This window comes from Theobroma cacao, chromosome 1 (assembly GCF_000208745.1).
Source record: "Theobroma cacao cultivar B97-61/B2 chromosome 1, Criollo_cocoa_genome_V2, whole genome shotgun sequence".
Taxonomy (NCBI): domain Eukaryota; kingdom Viridiplantae; phylum Streptophyta; class Magnoliopsida; order Malvales; family Malvaceae; genus Theobroma; species Theobroma cacao.
Window position 1 is genome coordinate 15,409,215 of NC_030850.1, and position 17,918 is coordinate 15,427,132.

The window sequence follows — 17,918 nt, forward strand, 5'->3', positions numbered from 1 at the left end:
CCAGGCAAGAGAACATGCTCCAAATTTCCATCACCTCTGCGCTCCAACAACCTCAACAAAGCAAACCTCTAATCACCGCTTAACCCAGTTTACTACTCAAACCCCACAACCGCCCTTTCCCTTTGCCTCCCTCAAAACGGTGTACACTCAACAACAATCATATCACTTGCGATTACGTATTGTTTACCGTTATCCAATTACAGTAATAAATTCCATCACAAATTCTACATTTCTTGTTATTATTATTATTATAAATATTAAACTCTCACAGAATCTTTTATCGTGATAATTATAATTAAATTATTAATTTAGGATATTTGATGTTTTTGTTATTTATCTTTACTTATTTATTTCTTGTTTTATAAAAAAAAAAACAAAAAAACAAAAAATTTAAGTGTCAGTGCTCTTACACTCTGGACACTTATTACAACGTCTGCATTCTGCGGACAGACACGGAGAGATGTGAATCTATCTATCCTTCCAACCCCCTTAGTGTTAAATTTTTATTTCTATTTTTCAATATTTTTTGCAATCATGCATGGTGAAATGGAGATTAACCGCAGCAAGCTGATGCTCCAAGAACCTCACGCGCCCGTCACGTCATCCTCTAACAATCGGCGCAGCATCCCCGTGATTAGCGCGTGTAGATCAGAAATCTGGATTTAGTAATACAAAAACCGCACATGGCCTGCTTCTAAACTTCCTTCAAACTAAATTTAGCTTCCCCCCCCCCCCCCCTCTTCAGCTTCCGCTTCCTCTTCCAAAGTCGGAACACAAAAACGCAAAAAAGAAAAACACAGAAAGTAAAAGAAACACGGAAAAGATCTCTTTGTTTCTCGACATTTGATTAAATTCACATTTTTCATTTTCGTTTTTCTTTTTGGGGGGGTGATTTATGTCTCGAGCGCCCAATTATGAGTTTCAGGAATGGTGGAACAAGCAAAGGGAGAAGAACCACGAGCTTTTCACGAATGATAGTAACAATCCTAATAACGGATTTCTAACCGTCGAGATCTGCAGTCCCAATCCTGATCGTACGGCGGAGAAAGATCGCGCCAGAAGCGCACGCCAGCTTTCCTGGGTTTGCCTCTTGAGATTCCAGCAACTCGCTAACTCCCTTGCGTGGATCACAAACGCCTCCATTCTCCTCCTCCGTACCGCCAACCGTCGAATCTCCTCCGCCGATTCCCCCTCCGATTCCTCTGCTTCAAGGCTCTATCGTATCATAAAGTTCTTTCTGTTTCTGGTGGTTCTTTTGCTTTGCGTGGAGCTAGCCGCGTATTTCAAGGGATGGCATTTCAGCCCGCCGTCGGTGGTGTCGGCGGAGGCGGCGGTGGAGCTCGTTTACGCCAAGTGGCTGGAAATCAGAGCCGATTACTTGGCACCGCCGCTGCAAAGCTTGGCGAATGTGTGTATAGTGCTGTTCTTGATTCAGTCGGTGGATCGTGTGGTGTTGATGTTAGGATGTTTCTGGATCAAATTTAGGAGAGTCAAACCGACGGCAACGATGGAGTATCCGGTGGGGAGAGTAGAAGGAGAAAATGTAGAGGATTATCCAATGGTGTTAGTACAAATTCCTATGTGCAATGAGAGGGAGGTAAGCAGATGTAGGTTTCACAATCCCTATCGAAAAATGGAATGTGGTTTTTTTAGTTAATTGTTCACGTAGTAGATTTAAGGCTCAAATATACTAAACATTGTTGGATTTAGTTACGGATGCGTTCTTTAGATAAGGGAAGATTGAGTGCTGAATCTTAAATTTTTGACTTTGTTTAAATGTCAGTACATACTATATTTTAGATTAGGGTTCAAACCAAAAAAAAAAAAAAAAGCTTTAAGATTTCGCGTTACTCATTGTTGTAATTATAGCTACAATCCTTCTCGTCTTCCTTGTTAGTGTTTTATGAGTAGGTACAGGGCAGCATGCATAGGTAGCATAGCAACATTTGCCTAGGGTTTAGAGCAATGCAAAGTTGCTAACAATTGCCCTGTTTAGTTCCAAATTAACTGAATTACTGAAAATTCGTATTACTTTTGCCTTTTCTTTCTGTCCATATACTTGGAAATTGACCAAAATAAGTTGGAACTTAAAAAATAAATGATCTTTTATTGTAGGTTCATGGTATATAATTCCTAAAATTGTGCTGTGTGTTGCATAGGTTTACCAACAATCTATTGCAGCAGTTTGTATTATGGACTGGCCAAAGGAAAGAATGCTGGTACAGGTTTTGGATGACTCCGATGATTTGGATGTTCAGCTCCTTATCAAGGCAGAAGTACAGAAATGGCAACAAAGGGGTGTGCATATATTATATAGGCATCGTCTTATTCGTACTGGCTACAAGGCGGGGAATCTGAAATCTGCAATGAGCTGTGATTATGTGAAAAAATATGAATTTGTTGCAATTTTTGATGCTGATTTTCAACCAGTACCAGATTTCTTGAAGAAAACCGTTCCTTATTTCAAGGTTACTTTTTAGTTCACATCTTTTAACTAGAACGTTCCATTTTAATTATGTAAATTTGCTTTCGTATCTGCATGTGTGTATGAGCATGTTTTCGTTTGTCTTCTCTTTGAAACATAATTTTGGTGTGCTTGCAGGTTGATCCTTTATTATAATCATTTTCATTGGTCCAAGATAAAGCTAACCCCAAGTAGATTAGGATTAATCTTAGTTGAGCCGAGTAGTTGGCATGGGTTCAAGATCAGAAACACCATAGTGATTGAAAGTTAACATTGTAACAGTTTGGTGGTTTGCAGTTGTAAGCAGTGCCTACTCAGTAGCTAATGTGGTCTTTGTTTACAATCTGGTTATGTAGATAAACCTTTTTGGCACATAATTGCATTTCTGTTGCAAGCAGACTAGTCCTTGCATTAATATTTTTTTCAGTGACATTTGACGCAGAATCTTGGATCTTCAATGAAATTTTTAACCCATGGTCATCCATGTATATGTATTGTTTCTTTGTTTGAATTAAACCAGAAAGGAACCTAACTTAGAAAACAACATGGACGCTACTAGAGATCAAACAGGGTTCTAATCTTGCATTTTCACTTTTCCCCAGGGTTCAATTTTTCATATTGAGCACCACTTCTTGTGACAAATATACATAGATGAGTTTAATTATTGAATGGTCTACGATTTGCATTTTAGTAACATTATTTGGCTTTTTAAATGCCTAACAGTTCAGCTGCTATGCTATGCTTATCACAGTAATAGTAATATATCAATTATCACATAACTAGTTCTGCAAAAGCAAAAAAATATTTCAGACACAAGGAAGTTCAATGCTTGCCCCCCGCAACTCCAAAACTAGTTAGGCATTTCCTATTTTCTTGGTACAGGTTGAGTTTCTCTGTAAAATATGTGTTTCCTTTCTATTTTTCTGTTTTGATTTGTTAATTTACCTATCATTTTCTATCTGATTGGCAACTGTCTTCCTGTCTTTTTCCTAGGGGAATGATGATCTAGCATTGGTTCAAACAAGGTGGGCGTTTGTAAACAAGGATGAGAACTTACTTACAAGGTTGCAGAACATAAATTTATCATTTCACTTTGAGGTTGAACAGCAGGTCAATAGTGTGTTTATCAACTTCTTTGGTTTCAATGGAACCGCTGGTGTGTGGAGAATTAAGGCCCTTGAGGAATGTGGTGGATGGTTGGAACGAACAACTGTTGAGGACATGGACATTGCTGTCCGTGCTCACCTTTGTGGATGGAAGTTTATATATCTGAATGATGTTAAGGTGTGTGAAATGTTATAATATGCAAATTTCCTTCCCCACTTGAGAGAGAAAGGAAAGGTGAGCTAACTTTTATCTGTCTGCAGTGTCTTTGTGAACTTCCTGAGTCCTATGAGGCATACAAGAAACAGCAGCACCGCTGGCATTCAGGTCCTATGCAGTTGTTCCGCTTGTGCTTTGTTGATATACTTCGCTCAAAGGTATGAAGTTTCTTACAACTGTTGTATTACACATTCATGTTTTTCATCAAAATTGAACCATACGGGCGTAAGAAAATTGTATCCCTCTAACATACTTTCTTACAACAGTTATTTTTCAAAAATTTTATTAATTTTGTCATTTCTATGGGCAATGCAATCATTTTGTTCAATCAGAAAGGAAGATATTGAGGCAAAATCCCCTATGGCTTAACCAATTTATTTGATGCTTTTCACACTGATAATTTTTTCCACTTCTGAAATCAGCATTCAAACTTTCTCTATCCTTTAGAAATGTATAATTTTCTATGATATCGTACTTTCACACTGAAAGAGTTTTAATGCTGTATTCTTGATCATTATGTGGGAGGCGACTGCTATCCTCTTTAATGTTTCAAATTTTCTTATGTCTTGTTTTTATGAAGAGCTGCCCTACTACATCTTACTGATTGATCAAATCATTTTCTTCAAAGGTTTTTTTTTATTGGTTTAATCTATATTTCAAAACCAGCATGAGTATTCCTTTTCTTTTTAATTATTAAAAAACTCTTCTGTTTACTTTTCTTTATTTGTTTTTAACAAACTAAATCTATCCTTTCGTTGATACTTTTATCCTATTTCCGCCAATTAACATGTTCTTCTCCAAATGATATCTAGATATTAGTGTTGGAAAATCAATTCAAATACATAATGTGGACTGAAAGTGGAAAAAATTGATTGGGTGGTAGAGTTGTTGAAACACCTTTTTCTTCCATGTTTTTTGAACCTTAATTAGTTCAAACAATATGCTACTGCTAAAACGTGGAAGAATTGAAATCTTTGATCGAAACATTATGTATAGAATGGTATGAACTTCCGACCTAAACAAGAATTCTGGAACAGCAAACAAATTAATTTCAAAATATCTTTTGTGAGATAAAGCTTAATTAGGGTTTTATCTTAGGTGGCGTTTGGTACTTTACAATGTAATGTGATTACAGATAATGTGATTGCAAGTAATGTGATTATAGGGAAAATAACATTACAGCGTTTGGTATACAAGCAAAATAATAATTAAAATGTAAGAAAGATAACATTGCAGCGTTTAATTTACAAGTATTTTACTGAGAATGTAATATTAATTTTCAAAATTACTCCCATTTATTAAAATGTAAATTTAATATACTTATATTTTTTATTGTTAATTTTTATATAATATCATCTCTTAAATATATTTTTAATGTCATATATTTTATTTTTATTTTTTATTATAATCTTATATATTTTATTTTTATTTTTTAATATAACTTTTATATTATATATTTTATTTTAATTTTTTTATCTATATTTTATAAATTTTAATTTTTTATATTTTATTTTATTTTAATTTTTTATTTTTATATTATATATTTTATTTTAATGCTTTTTATTTTAATTATAATGTTACAAAATGTTTTTAACAAGGTAATAAAGTTGAAGGGTAAAAGTGTATTTAAGAACATTGTAGAGTGCAATATAATGTGATTGCATTGGTTTTGAACTGCAATTACATTATATCTCTTGGTTATAATGTGATTGTATTGCAATTTTACATTGTAATAATCTGTTGCAAAACAAACACTGCAATGTAATTTAATTGGGCACATTGTAGGGAATGTGCTTTCACTTCCTTCATACCAAACGTTATCTTAGTTTTGTTGGCTCTTCATCCCAGATGAGTAAGACTGGGATGTTGAGAACTGCTTTCATTTGTTACTGTGCTAGCCCTTACCATCACATCTTTATTTATCATACTATTTCATAAATTTTAATGAATTTAATGGGGGAACTTGGTGGATGTTGTGGTCACCAAACTTCAATCTTTCACAAACAGTGCTTGAATGACAAAAACTTTAGTGGAAATGGAGGAGGGTCAACTCAATTAACTTAGAAATTATGCCTCCTTTCAAATGTCAAAATGGAATTTTCAGAAATGAATAGAAGGCTATGAAGGTAGACAGAAACCCACATCGGCAACTAATCTGTCACTACATCAACCAATAGTCCAAGCTTTAATCCTGTGGGGTTGCTCAAGATGTGGGTTGTTGAACTGCTTTGAAAAAGGGAAAACAAGACAAACAGTCTAAAGCTTTGCCCAACTCTTTTTAAAAAATAGAAACAAGACCAGTGATCAATTATGAATTAATAGACTAAGCAGCAGCAAGTTATTTGTTTGCCAGGAGGTTATTGCAGCCTAGTCCTATTACTTATGATAGACATTTGAATGGTTGAACATGTCTAAACAAGACTTATGTGTTAAATAAAGAATGATTTTTTCTTTTATTGAGGGTAGAGAGATTTGAACCTAACTCTTTGAACAGAGGAATACATGCACTTACCATTAAGTCAAATGCTCAAGGGCAAGAATGAAAAACTCTTAATTAAATTTGTTTTGATATGTTTGGGTTTATGGCAAAAGTTTCCTGGCATCATTTAGTTATAGAGTACATTTTGCCTGTAATCTTTTTTTATGAATATAAAGGTGTGAAGTTCAATTTGCTGCATTATATTTCATTTTCTTTCCTTATTCCAGGTAAGTATGGCCAAGAAAGCGAATTTGATATTTCTGTTCTTTCTCCTACGGAAGCTTATTCTGCCCTTTTACTCGTTCACCCTGTTCTGCATCATTCTACCATTGACAATGTTCCTGCCAGAAGCTCAGTTACCAGCTTGGGTTGTTTGCTATGTCCCTGGGATTATGTCTGTCTTGAATATCCTTCCAGCACCGCGATCATTCCCGTTCATAGTCCCGTACCTTCTATTTGAAAACACCATGTCGGTGACAAAGTTCAATGCCATGATATCAGGGCTATTTCGTTTTGGAAGTTCTTATGAGTGGATAGTTACGAAAAAGTTGGGGAGATCATCAGAGGCTGATCTTGTTGCCTATGAGAAGGAATCAGATACATTAGTTGAAGCTACTAGTCTACTGAGGTCCTCCTCAGATTCTGGCCTTGAAGAGCTTAGCAAACTAGAAGTAACCAAGAAAAGTGTGAAAACCAAGAGGAATCGTCTGTACAGGAAAGAACTTGCCCTTGCATTTATCTTGTTAACTGCCTCTGTGAGAAGCTTGTTGTCGGCCCAAGGAATCCACTTCTACTTCCTATTATTTCAAGGAGTTAGCTTCCTAGTTGTAGGTCTTGATTTGATTGGAGAACAGGTGAGTTGAGCTGCTGATGCTCAAGAGTTGTTTGCATCCCAGGAGGAGTTTCCCTGAAATACAGGTCACATTGACACAGCCTTTAATCAATAGCTTTGTGCGTAATAGCCTCCACGGATCATAAAAGCGATTTGCTGTTAATGGTTCTGGAATGAAGCAGTTGATTCATTTGTGCATGGCACATGTTTCTGGTCTATTTATATACTTAATGGATTAGCATACCATTATGGTTGCCAAGCAACATGCCATTGGTTAATATAAACTTGTACCAAAAGGTTTTGAAGATAGAAAAGAGAAGCTTCAAAACAAAGGGTGGGAGGATGGAATTTCCCATCCAGCAGATTTATTTTGTGTAATGCATTGTACACTAGCTTGCCATTGACACGTGAGTGAGGCCAGCATCATTGCTGTCATTCTTTAATTTTGTCAGCCAGATTTGTGTACCGAGTACGATTACAGTATAATCAGTTTTGAGATTTAATTGATGTTGTTCCATTCTAATCAATCCAAAGTCACTAATTAGGATATACCTAGCATAGTAATTTCCTCACAACCCCTAACTAGGATTATAGGTATGATTAAGAAAAAACCAAGATATTAGTGGTTTTATCTTTTTCAAACAAACAAACAGATAATGACCTCGACCTCCAGGGAATGAGGTCAAGCTGTAGATTTCATTGGGCCCTTGACACACTATGCTCACCATTAGCTATAGCAATAATTGTGCTACCTCACCCCTCCATGCAACTTACGTATAATAATCTTCTATCATCCCATCCTCTCTAATTTTTTTCACTATCTATTCTGTCCCCACAACTCCCAATTAATAATTCAAAGTATGACAATTTACCTATCAACTTATAAAATTTATCAAACCATCCCTCTACTCTGTATATATTCTCATTTCTTTCCTCTTCTGTATATTGTAATAACCATCATTTTCATTCCTATTCACTCAAATATGCAATCAATTTCACTTTCCAATTCAATCTCAGGTGTTCGGGACTTGAAATCCATGTCATTTCAACCCAAGTTTAAGCACAATAATAAGTAGTAAATAAGAAGCTGGCAGGTAAACAGTTCTAAGTGTACTACTATCAAATTCTGGAGAAGGGAGGATACTGACAATGACAATAATTTTAACTTTTGATTAAAAAAAAAAAACCAGAACAATTTTAACAGATATTGAAAAAGTAAAATGTTCACATTAAAATGTATCATATCTTAAATGGTAGCCATAAAGGAACAAAATCTAAAGCAAACAAAATCACATTGGTGAGAGTAGGACATGTGAAATACTGCATCTAAGCAGCTCCAGCACCCTTGCCCTTCTTCCTCTGGATTTTCTTCGTATAGAACTCCAGCTCTTTACCCTCCAATATGTATCTAATAATATACAAATTGAATAAGAAGCTAATATAATAAAACTACATTGAAATGATAGAAATAATAACAAAGCGTTTAAGATCTGCCCAACTTACCCATCAGCCCTGCCACATTGACCTGGCCGTGAAGAAATGCATGCCAACAACCTACCAGCACCAAATTGTTCTTCAATATGAGCATCGAGTTTACGATCTTTCTGGCGCTTCTCAAGCTTCCTAACGACATGGTTGCTCTTCTTAGTTTCCTCAGCAACACCTTCTCCTTCCTGCCAGTTTTATGATGCAGAGAACAACCAAAGTCCACTCAAAATCAGAAACAAGAAGAACATAAACTGAAGATGCTTAGTCACACAAGCACGCACACTAAAAGTTGGACTATCAATTCTCTCCATACTCTAAATTAAAACAATGGCAATCTTTTTATATAAGTTTCTCAAAAGGCATAGTTAGAGCAAAAAATTATGCATGGGACTCTTAAAAGCTAAGATAATCCTTTTGCTGTAGTACATACACTTCGCAAGAAGACAAAGCTAAAAGAGACAAACATTTCTATCAAAGCATGACAAAAAATGATATTAAAACAATCTCATACAGGTGATTATCAATTTGGAAAGTTAACTGCAGCCTTGTAATGAATTTCAAAAAGGAAAAGCAATGATGAAAAAACTTTCTACCTCAGTAGCTTCCTTCTTAGCTGCTGTTTTCTTCTTCCTCCCAATGTCGACACCATAGTGCTGAAGGTACCATTGCTTAAAAGGCGCTGCATCTACTTGAACAATGGCACTCTTTACAAGAGTCTGTGTCCTGACAAGCTCATTGTTTGAGGCATTATATACCACATCGAGAATACGGGTCTTACGTGTGACAGCCTCACTACCCCATGAATAGTTGCCAGTATCCAATCTCAATGCTCTCCACTTCACATTCCCTCCTCTAACACGAATTCTCCTTACAGTCTTGTTGCTTGAGAGCTTAGTATTTGCAGGCTGACGACCAAGTTCATACCTTACAAGTGCAGCCAAAATCATGAGATTAGCAACTTAATTGGTAATCAGCAAACTACCAGACTGAAAAGTGGACATTGTCTACTCTATAAAGAGTTCATCCCCAAATCACTCCCTACGATCCTAAAACAACAGACATCTTGGTTCTCAGATCTATGTAAAAAAATTTCAAACATTAATCCCATAATGACAATAGCAACATCCAACACAAGCACATCAATCTCCCATGTATAAAAATATATCTACATTGATTTACCAGTCCAATGTTATATATTGATGGCCTGTCTGGTAGGTTTCACATCCACATAGCATCCGAAAACATCAAATGCCATTTAACACTGTGGGGGAGATCTTAGGTTCAAATCTTAAGCAGCAAAATCAATCACATTTGCTAGGCAAGACTTGAACCTAAGGCCCAATCCAATCCTACCCCTTATAAAAAGGGCAAGCAACCATGCCATGCTAACTTTAACATTTAGAATTAAATCTTACAAATTAGCTTCTACGACCAATACATGAATGGCCAAATATACCTTTATTGACAACACGAAGCAAAACTATTTTGTATGCTTCTAGTTGGAATGTCTTAAATTCGAATCTTATTTAGCAAATGCAGTTTATACTAGCTAGAAAAGAATTGAAAGGAAAATTTCCACTGCATATTCCTTCTCTATAAGAGAATCCCACTCAATTTCTACTACTCATGATCAACAATCTTTGAATAGAATGATTCCCCTAAAATAAAATAAAATAAATTTTGTTTAGCCTTCAGTATCCATACGAACCTATGAATATTTCATCCATCTTATCCCATTTGATAGTTTAAGACAAGGGAATTCTAACCGTAATTCATTAGCGAATTTATACAAAAAAAAAAAAAGTAAACAAATGGAGCACAAAACAAGCCGAATTTGAAAAGCAATGAGGAGAAAGAAAAAGGGGAGAAGGGAAAATGGGGAATTACTTTCGCTTCTTCCTCCAAGCCTTCTTCTTGCCACCAGTGGCACGCCTCTTGTGCATGGAATCCCTGGAAATACCTGAAATAAGATAGAAAAAACCACATATTTGAGAGATAAGAGCAGGAGAAAATCGAAGAGACTAAAAGATAAAAAGCGAGCTATAAGTTTTGTGTTTGGATGGTGAGAAAGTGGAGGTAAAGATCTAAGTGAGAACGTACCCATGTTGGCTGAACGGCGCGAGTGACAGACTCAGTTGCTCTCTTTCGGTTACACGCTCACAGCACCAGCTAAAACCCTACCTCTGTCCTATTTATATGCTGGCTTTTCGGTAAGTTGGAACCCTACCTAAACGATGGCGTAATAGTCCGTCTCTATCTTTTTTCATTTAAAAAAAAAAAAAAAGCAGACATTCTACTCCAATAACCTACTAAACTATTCAAAAAAATTTAAATATATTTTTGTAATTTTATTACATTCAATCAATAATTAATAATTAATTAAAATATTATTTATCATTTTATATCTACGTAACATTAATCTAAATAATAAAAAATGTTACATATATTTATTATATCAAATTAACATATCATGTTATTATCAATTATTATATATCAATATATCACATTATCATCAATTATGATATATTAATATATTACATTAGCATAGAATGATAAATGATATTTTGATTAAGTTAATTATTAGTTATGAGTGTTTATTTGATTCAAAATAAAAATATAAGCGTTTATTTTATTCAAAATAAAAATACAATGACTTAATTAAATATAATAAAAGTATAAAGATTTATTTAAATTATCTTGAATAATTTTAGAACTTTTTTTCAGATATTATATTAAAAAAGTGTTGCGTTTTCTTTTTTTAAATCAAAATATTAAAAAATCTTAAGTTAAAATAACCAAAAAATCCTTCAACTATATGCAATTAGGCATAGCATTTTGCGATTAGGCATAGCATTTTGCGATTAAGCTCAAACTCATTTAATTTTTTTTATATGTACCCAATTGACTCCCTATTCTTATAGTTTTACGAAATTGAATTCTTGCCTTGTAATGAAAATATAACATTATTAATATAATAATTGTCGTTTGTTATATACATGAAATTTCACACGATATATTAATTAGACATAATATTTGTGATATGATGTGTCACGAAAAAAATTAATAAATATAACATTACTAACATACATTATTCTCAATAATATTTGTCATTTGTTGTATACGTGAAATTTGAAGCAACATGTTAATTAGACACAATATTTGTGATATGACGTGCCATAGCAAGAGTCATAACAATGATTAATGATATGATACATCATGTCAATCACTTTTGTTATAAATTCTACATATATATAAAGTGACAATTATTAATTAAAATAATATGTTATATTTCGATTACGAGATAAGAACTCATTGAATAAAAAACAACTCAATTAAGATATATATATATATATATATATNTATATATAATATATATATATATATATATATATATATAAAGAAAAATAATTTAATTGAGCATGATGAGAATATAAAAACTCAATTACAAATATATATATATATATAGTTAAAGAGCATTTTGTTATTTAGGCCAAAGTAACTATTATAAAAATATAATATTGCCACTAGTAGATCTGTATTTTGCTTTGTCCGTCTGATATCGCCTTCCATGGTCACACCTTTTTGTTATTGTGACTAATAAGAGAGAATAAATTAATTAAAGGCGTTTATGTGTACGAGAAGTTGCATTAGATTCGAATCAAATTTATCCATCTTCTTTCTCTTTTAAAGTCAAGTTTAAATTTGATTTGATCTGTTCATTTTATTATTATTATTATTATTATTATTAAATTATTATATATCAAATTATTAGCATTAAAATCAAAATTTAATAAAAATAATAATATTTATTAATAATAAGTTAATTAAACTTAAAAAGTTACACCCAATTCTGATTTTGCTGGAATCATGAATCAACGTAGACAGAGAGCTCCATACGTAAACACTTGTAATGGTAACTGTTTGAACACAAATTGAACTTGGCCCTTCCATGCCAATTCGTTATCTGCTTTATAAAAAAAAATTATTCTTGAATATTTGAATGGCATATCAATCTTAAAATATAAATTAAATCTGACCTACATTGTGGAGGAAAGATTAGCAATATATATAAGAGGGTATAAATTGGGCCTGGGGCCGAAGGTTAATCGTCATTCTTCGAAATCAAAGCCTACTTTGATTGGAGAAAAGTATATGCCTTTGATGATAGCAATTAAGTGGCTTGATCCTAAAGATTGTTTATTTATGCAAATTGCCGTTTTGCTGTATTTATTAATGCTTCGTACAGCTAAAATATTGGTTTCAAATGCTGTCATCTAAAGAATTAAATAAGCTTTATCAGCATTTAGATGTAACTTTGTGGTCTAAGCTATCATTGATTTGAGCCCAAAACCGTTTTATAGGCCCAAAATATACACATCCCAGGATCCTAACATAAGATGAAACCACCAACCAAGCCAAAGCTCCTCGTCACATCACATCAAGCAAAAAGTTGTCAATCTTTGGGCATTGCCCTTACTCTCATATTGAAAAATAATTCACCCGTAACACAGTTTTTTATGGCAACAATCCTGAAGACAGCAGAATCCATTACATCTCAAATTCTTTCTATGCCAAAAGTAAGTTATCCTACAGATAAAAACAAACTCAGTTCAACCATTAAAACCCTTTTCATGTCATTATTAAGGTCTCCAGCAACCTATGCCTTGCTATCTACGCTCATCGGTTCAGGTTCCTTAGCTGCTGATTTCTGCCAAATCAGAGAACACGATATCAATACATCACTCCATGAAACACGAATTACAAACTGCCCCAAGTGGTTCCTCAATTATACCATAAATTGAACACTTACACTGGAATCGATAGACTCCATTTTTTTCATCTTGGCAAACATGTTGCCATAAAATTTGGATTCCTTCTTATTGTACTCCTTCATCTTCTCTTTCAAAACCTTGTATTCAAGCTTAACCTCCCTGGAAAGTAAATGCATCAACATAGAAGGCGTTCATCAATCCGAAACAGGCAAACACAATTTCTTTCTTAACAGCTGAGCCCCAACAGTTAGAGCTCATGAAGCCTATTAAGGCAAATTACCTATTATCAGGATCAAGCTCAAGAGCTTTCTTGATATCAAACTCTGCCAAATCCAAATCTGCCAGATGGATGTATGCTTGAGCCCTTCTATACAGGGCTTTCACATTTGCACTTTCTAATTCTAAAACCTGCATATGCATCTCATGCACCAGTTTAACTCAAAATAGCTACAAGATCTAGCTGAAAATTATAATTCCAATTATGAACATTGTTCAAACCTTGGTGCACAACTTCTCAGCTTGCTTGTAATCCTTCAACTTCAACTTGCAAGCCGCATTGTTCAGATTGCAAGCAACCTTCAACACCTTAGCCTGCTTTTTCTCCTCCTCACTAAAGGAAGAATCATACTCAATACACTTAAAAGCCTGCGTATACAAACACCAATAAATTTCATGGTATCAAAAGACAGAAATTAAAACTCTCACAGGCCAACATGTGCATAGCATTTGCATACCTTCTCATATCTCTTAGAAGCTCTCACATATTTGCCAGCTTTGAACAATACATTTCCTTCTTCCTTCTTTTTACCAGCAGCTTCAATCTTTTCTTGCGTGTTTATATCCCATGATTCTTTTTCCTGAAGTAGCAAATCATCAAAACCACTTGTAACATAGTCCCCATATTGACATCTAACAGATATACAACAATGGACATAGACATTACAAGGGTACTGATCCACTAACCTTGACAAATGATACCAACTCAACTTCATAGTATACAGTTGAGTTAGGAGGTACCAAACCCAAATCTTGCTGTGACTCAGATGACCCAAAAGCATACTCAGGTGCAATAGTCAGCTGAGCTACTTCACCCTTCTTCATCTTCATCACAGCTCTATCAAGACCGTCAATGACTTGCTCTGTCATAAAAATCAAGCAGTGGCAGTTCAGCTAAACCCATAAACTGGAGTCAAGAGAGTGGTGGGAGGAAGGACAACTTCTGTTACCTTCATCTGTCTTGAACTCAAACAACTCTTCTCCTTCATTGTGACCCTTCTTCAGGAAGACAGTACCATCTTGCAGTTTCCCAATCAATTTCACTGCCAAAGGTACGTTAAAAATTATATATTAAATAACAAATTGTTTAGTATGTTGCATTAGGGAAAACTGAAAATTCTTTTCTCAGAATTTAACACCGACCTTGGACATCAGCCCCCTCATTTGGACGGTCATATCCCTCCCCTTCCTTCAAGATCTTCTTTATAACCTTCTTGTCATCAGTAACCTCAGTCACAGTTTTCCATGAAACCAACTCCAAGGTAATCTGCAGACTGGCATTTGGAGGCACTGCACCTTCAGCACCAGTGGCTGGCTTCCCCTTCTCACCAAAGCCATCTTTAAAATAACAAAATAGGGTTAAAACATCAGAACAAGAACCAAGCATATTTACTTTCATGCTAAGACAATAAAAAGAAAATAACTTACATTGTGGCTTCACTGTAAGGAGTACCTTCTCTCCCTTCTTCATTGTCTTAACAGCTCTTGCCAATGCAGGACAGAAATGACCTGTTCATAAAGGAAGAAGCAACCATTGGTATTTAGGAACTAAAGTGACAAATTACAAGGGAAATAAAATGAAGAGAAAGGGCAATACAAACCCTCCTTAACAGTGAACTCCACACCATCAGCTTTTGCAACCACAGTGCCATCCTCAAGCTTAGCTTCGTAGTTAACTGCATTCAAGATACAATCACATTATTAAACCTAGCTCATGCAAAAAGTAACCCATATTGCTCATTCAAACAGTAACTCGAATTGACATAATGTTCTTATTATTATAAATATTAAAGAACGAAACAGATTCTGATATGTACCTAGCACTTCATCGAGGTCCTTTGGAGTCTCCCATTTGTCTCCTTCAATAAGTATCTTCTTAAATATCCCACCATCTTTGCAAATGTCCTTGACACTTGTCCAAGATAGCAATTCAACATCGAATTGGAGTGTTGCATTAGGAGGAATGGTTGGCGGTGAGCCAGACTCACCATATGCCAGCTCAGGAGGAATGGTAAAAATAGCATTTTCTCCTTTCTTCATTTTCTTAATACCTTGGTCCCATCCTTTAATAACTTGTCCTGCAAACATAAAGAGAAAGCAGAAATACCATATTTAGCATAATGCCACTTCACCAGAGTTTTCTTCTCTTTAACAAGAAGATCCCTACAATGTTGCTTGGTAGAAAGGAAAAAGCGGGAGGATGCAAGGGGGGTCGGTGGAAAAGTAAAAGAAGATTATTTGCACCAGTACTTGGTAAGAGAGAAAAGTGAGAGGTAAGAAATAGGAGAGATGGCAGTTTTCCATCCTTATCCACAAATACAAATCATTCCAACTTTAAAAGATTAGAAAAGAGAAAACTGAAGAGGTGTGAGTAAATTACGGCAAATTTACAAGATCATCCATCTTTTCTTAGATTTTATCTTTTAATCTCCACTTACAATAGGGTATCATACTAAAACACTATAATGGTCATTTTCTTTCTCTTTCCTAATAAGCACAACAATGGAAAGAAAAAACATGTATGTATTTTTTCTCTTTCCACTTTTCTCCTCTCCCAATTTTTCATCTTCCATTTTTCTATTCTCCCTACAACGCAAAGCCTAAAGGCCCAATACTAAGCAGGAACTTAACAACAAAAGCCTCAAGTGGCACATTGTTGCTTGTCTTCATGCTTCCTATCCATTTTTTCGTGGACTTACAAAGGTCTTGCCCCTTAGTCAAGCATAATACTATTATCAAATGAGAAAGACTTATGGATTAAACCAAATTGATTACCATAAAAAGCAGCCTACCAGCACTTTTTAATAGCTAAATGAAACAAATCACAAAGCTTCAGAGTAATGCCTCTATGACATTCCAAATGTAACAAGTTTCAAAAAAAAAAAAAGGAAACAAAGATGAATTCACATTTAGAAATTCAGCCAGCACAGCACAAACAGAAAAGAGCTTTTCTCAAAAATCCCCCATGGTTTTAATATAAATTCCCAAATTTTAAATGCATTTCCAGGAATAGAAACAAAAAGAAGTAAATTTAAAGATATTAATACACAATTACTTCGGACTCATGTCTATTAATAGTATAAAACACTTACAATCAAAATTAATGCTTTCCAGATTAAGGTCCAACTTTACATTCTCCTTCATATTCAATGTACAATTAAAACAATTGTCTTTCAAAATTTTCCACCCCAAAAAAGGGACGATCTTCATTTACCTTGACCAAGAGTGAACTTGAAAGGAGTCCCCCTATCACGGCTTGAATCGAACTGAGTTCCATCCAGCAACGTCCCCGTATAATGAACTGCATCAATAGCAATCAATCAGAATCGAAAACATTTTCAAAATAGAAGTTTGTTTTTTTCGTGGTTTGTTTGTAGTGTTTGTTCTTTATACCTTCAACTTCGTCACCGTTATCAGGAGTTTCCCAACCTTCACCTTCCTTAACAAGCTTCTTCTTCAAGCCTTGCTTTCCGATCTCCTTTTCTTCTCCGACTTTCCAAATGGGACTCTCGTCGGGAAGATCCATGTCGTCGTTCATCATATCCTCCGCCGCCCGGATATCAAAATCCTCATCCATTTTCAATCTAAGAATCTAGAGAGAGCGAATTAAAGCGTGAGCGCAAGGGAAACGAAGAAACAAACGCGACTGAGAGAGGGGCTTTGAGAGGCGAAGAAGGTAGGCCTTGAAAGAAAGGGCTTTTATGGAAGAGAGTGAAGGAGACTGTGGGTTCTAGAGGCTTCCAAAAAGGGTTTTGGGAGAAAGAGACCAAACGATCCGATATGATTTGTTCGTTTTTGAAGGGTCAGGATGCTTCCAGAATTTCCTTTTTTTATATATTTAAAAGTATTTATTTCTTTTAATTTTGTTTTTAACTTTTAAGCATTTCTTGGGTTAATTGACAGTTGATCGGACGGCTCAGGTTTCAGAGATACGTTCTTTTCTTCAAAAGGGCGACAAGGTATCATTGCTACTATTCTTTGTCCTAAACTTTTATGGCACGTTTGGTTCGCGAAATAAATAAAAATTGAATAGAATAGTTATTACGTGGAAATAGAATGAAGTGAAAATAGAATAGAATAAGTATTATGTAGTTTGGTATGATGAATGGAATAGAGTAGGAATAATTATTATATCTTATTACAGTGTTTGATTGGTAACAATAGCTTTAAAATAAAAAAAGAATAAAAAATAAAAAGATAAAAATACCCTTTATTATATTTAATTATTTTTTATTTTATTTTTTAAATATTAATAATTTATAATTAATTAAAATATTAATAATT

General features: G+C 34.5%; 3 protein-coding genes across 3 annotated transcripts; 1 reads left to right on the plus strand and 2 right to left on the minus strand.

Annotated features, from left to right (window-relative positions):
• LOC18612676 (probable xyloglucan glycosyltransferase 6) lies at positions 896–7,605 on the plus strand. The gene is made up of 5 exons (XM_007049581.2): positions 896–1,597; positions 2,160–2,468; positions 3,458–3,748; positions 3,832–3,945; positions 6,494–7,605. Exons 1-5 carry the CDS (start codon positions 896–898, stop codon positions 7,127–7,129), a joined length of 2,052 nt encoding a protein of 683 aa, XP_007049643.1. The 3' UTR covers positions 7,130–7,605.
• Positions 8,242–10,792, minus strand: LOC18612677 (40S ribosomal protein S8). Its single transcript, XM_007049582.2, has 5 exons — positions 10,687–10,792; positions 10,474–10,546; positions 9,180–9,510; positions 8,602–8,771; positions 8,242–8,506 (listed from the first exon to the last, which is right to left on the minus strand). Exons 1-5 carry the CDS (start codon positions 10,688–10,690, stop codon positions 8,425–8,427), a joined length of 660 nt encoding a protein of 219 aa, XP_007049644.1. The 5' UTR covers positions 10,691–10,792; the 3' UTR covers positions 8,242–8,424.
• LOC18612678 (peptidyl-prolyl cis-trans isomerase FKBP62) lies at positions 13,035–17,436 on the minus strand. Its single transcript, XM_007049584.2, has 13 exons — positions 17,028–17,436; positions 16,849–16,935; positions 15,452–15,712; positions 15,236–15,310; positions 15,063–15,143; positions 14,778–14,972; positions 14,585–14,677; positions 14,322–14,497; positions 14,093–14,215; positions 13,857–14,003; positions 13,639–13,766; positions 13,397–13,517; positions 13,035–13,294 (listed from the first exon to the last, which is right to left on the minus strand). Exons 1-13 carry the CDS (start codon positions 17,209–17,211, stop codon positions 13,244–13,246), a joined length of 1,722 nt encoding a protein of 573 aa, XP_007049646.2. The 5' UTR covers positions 17,212–17,436; the 3' UTR covers positions 13,035–13,243.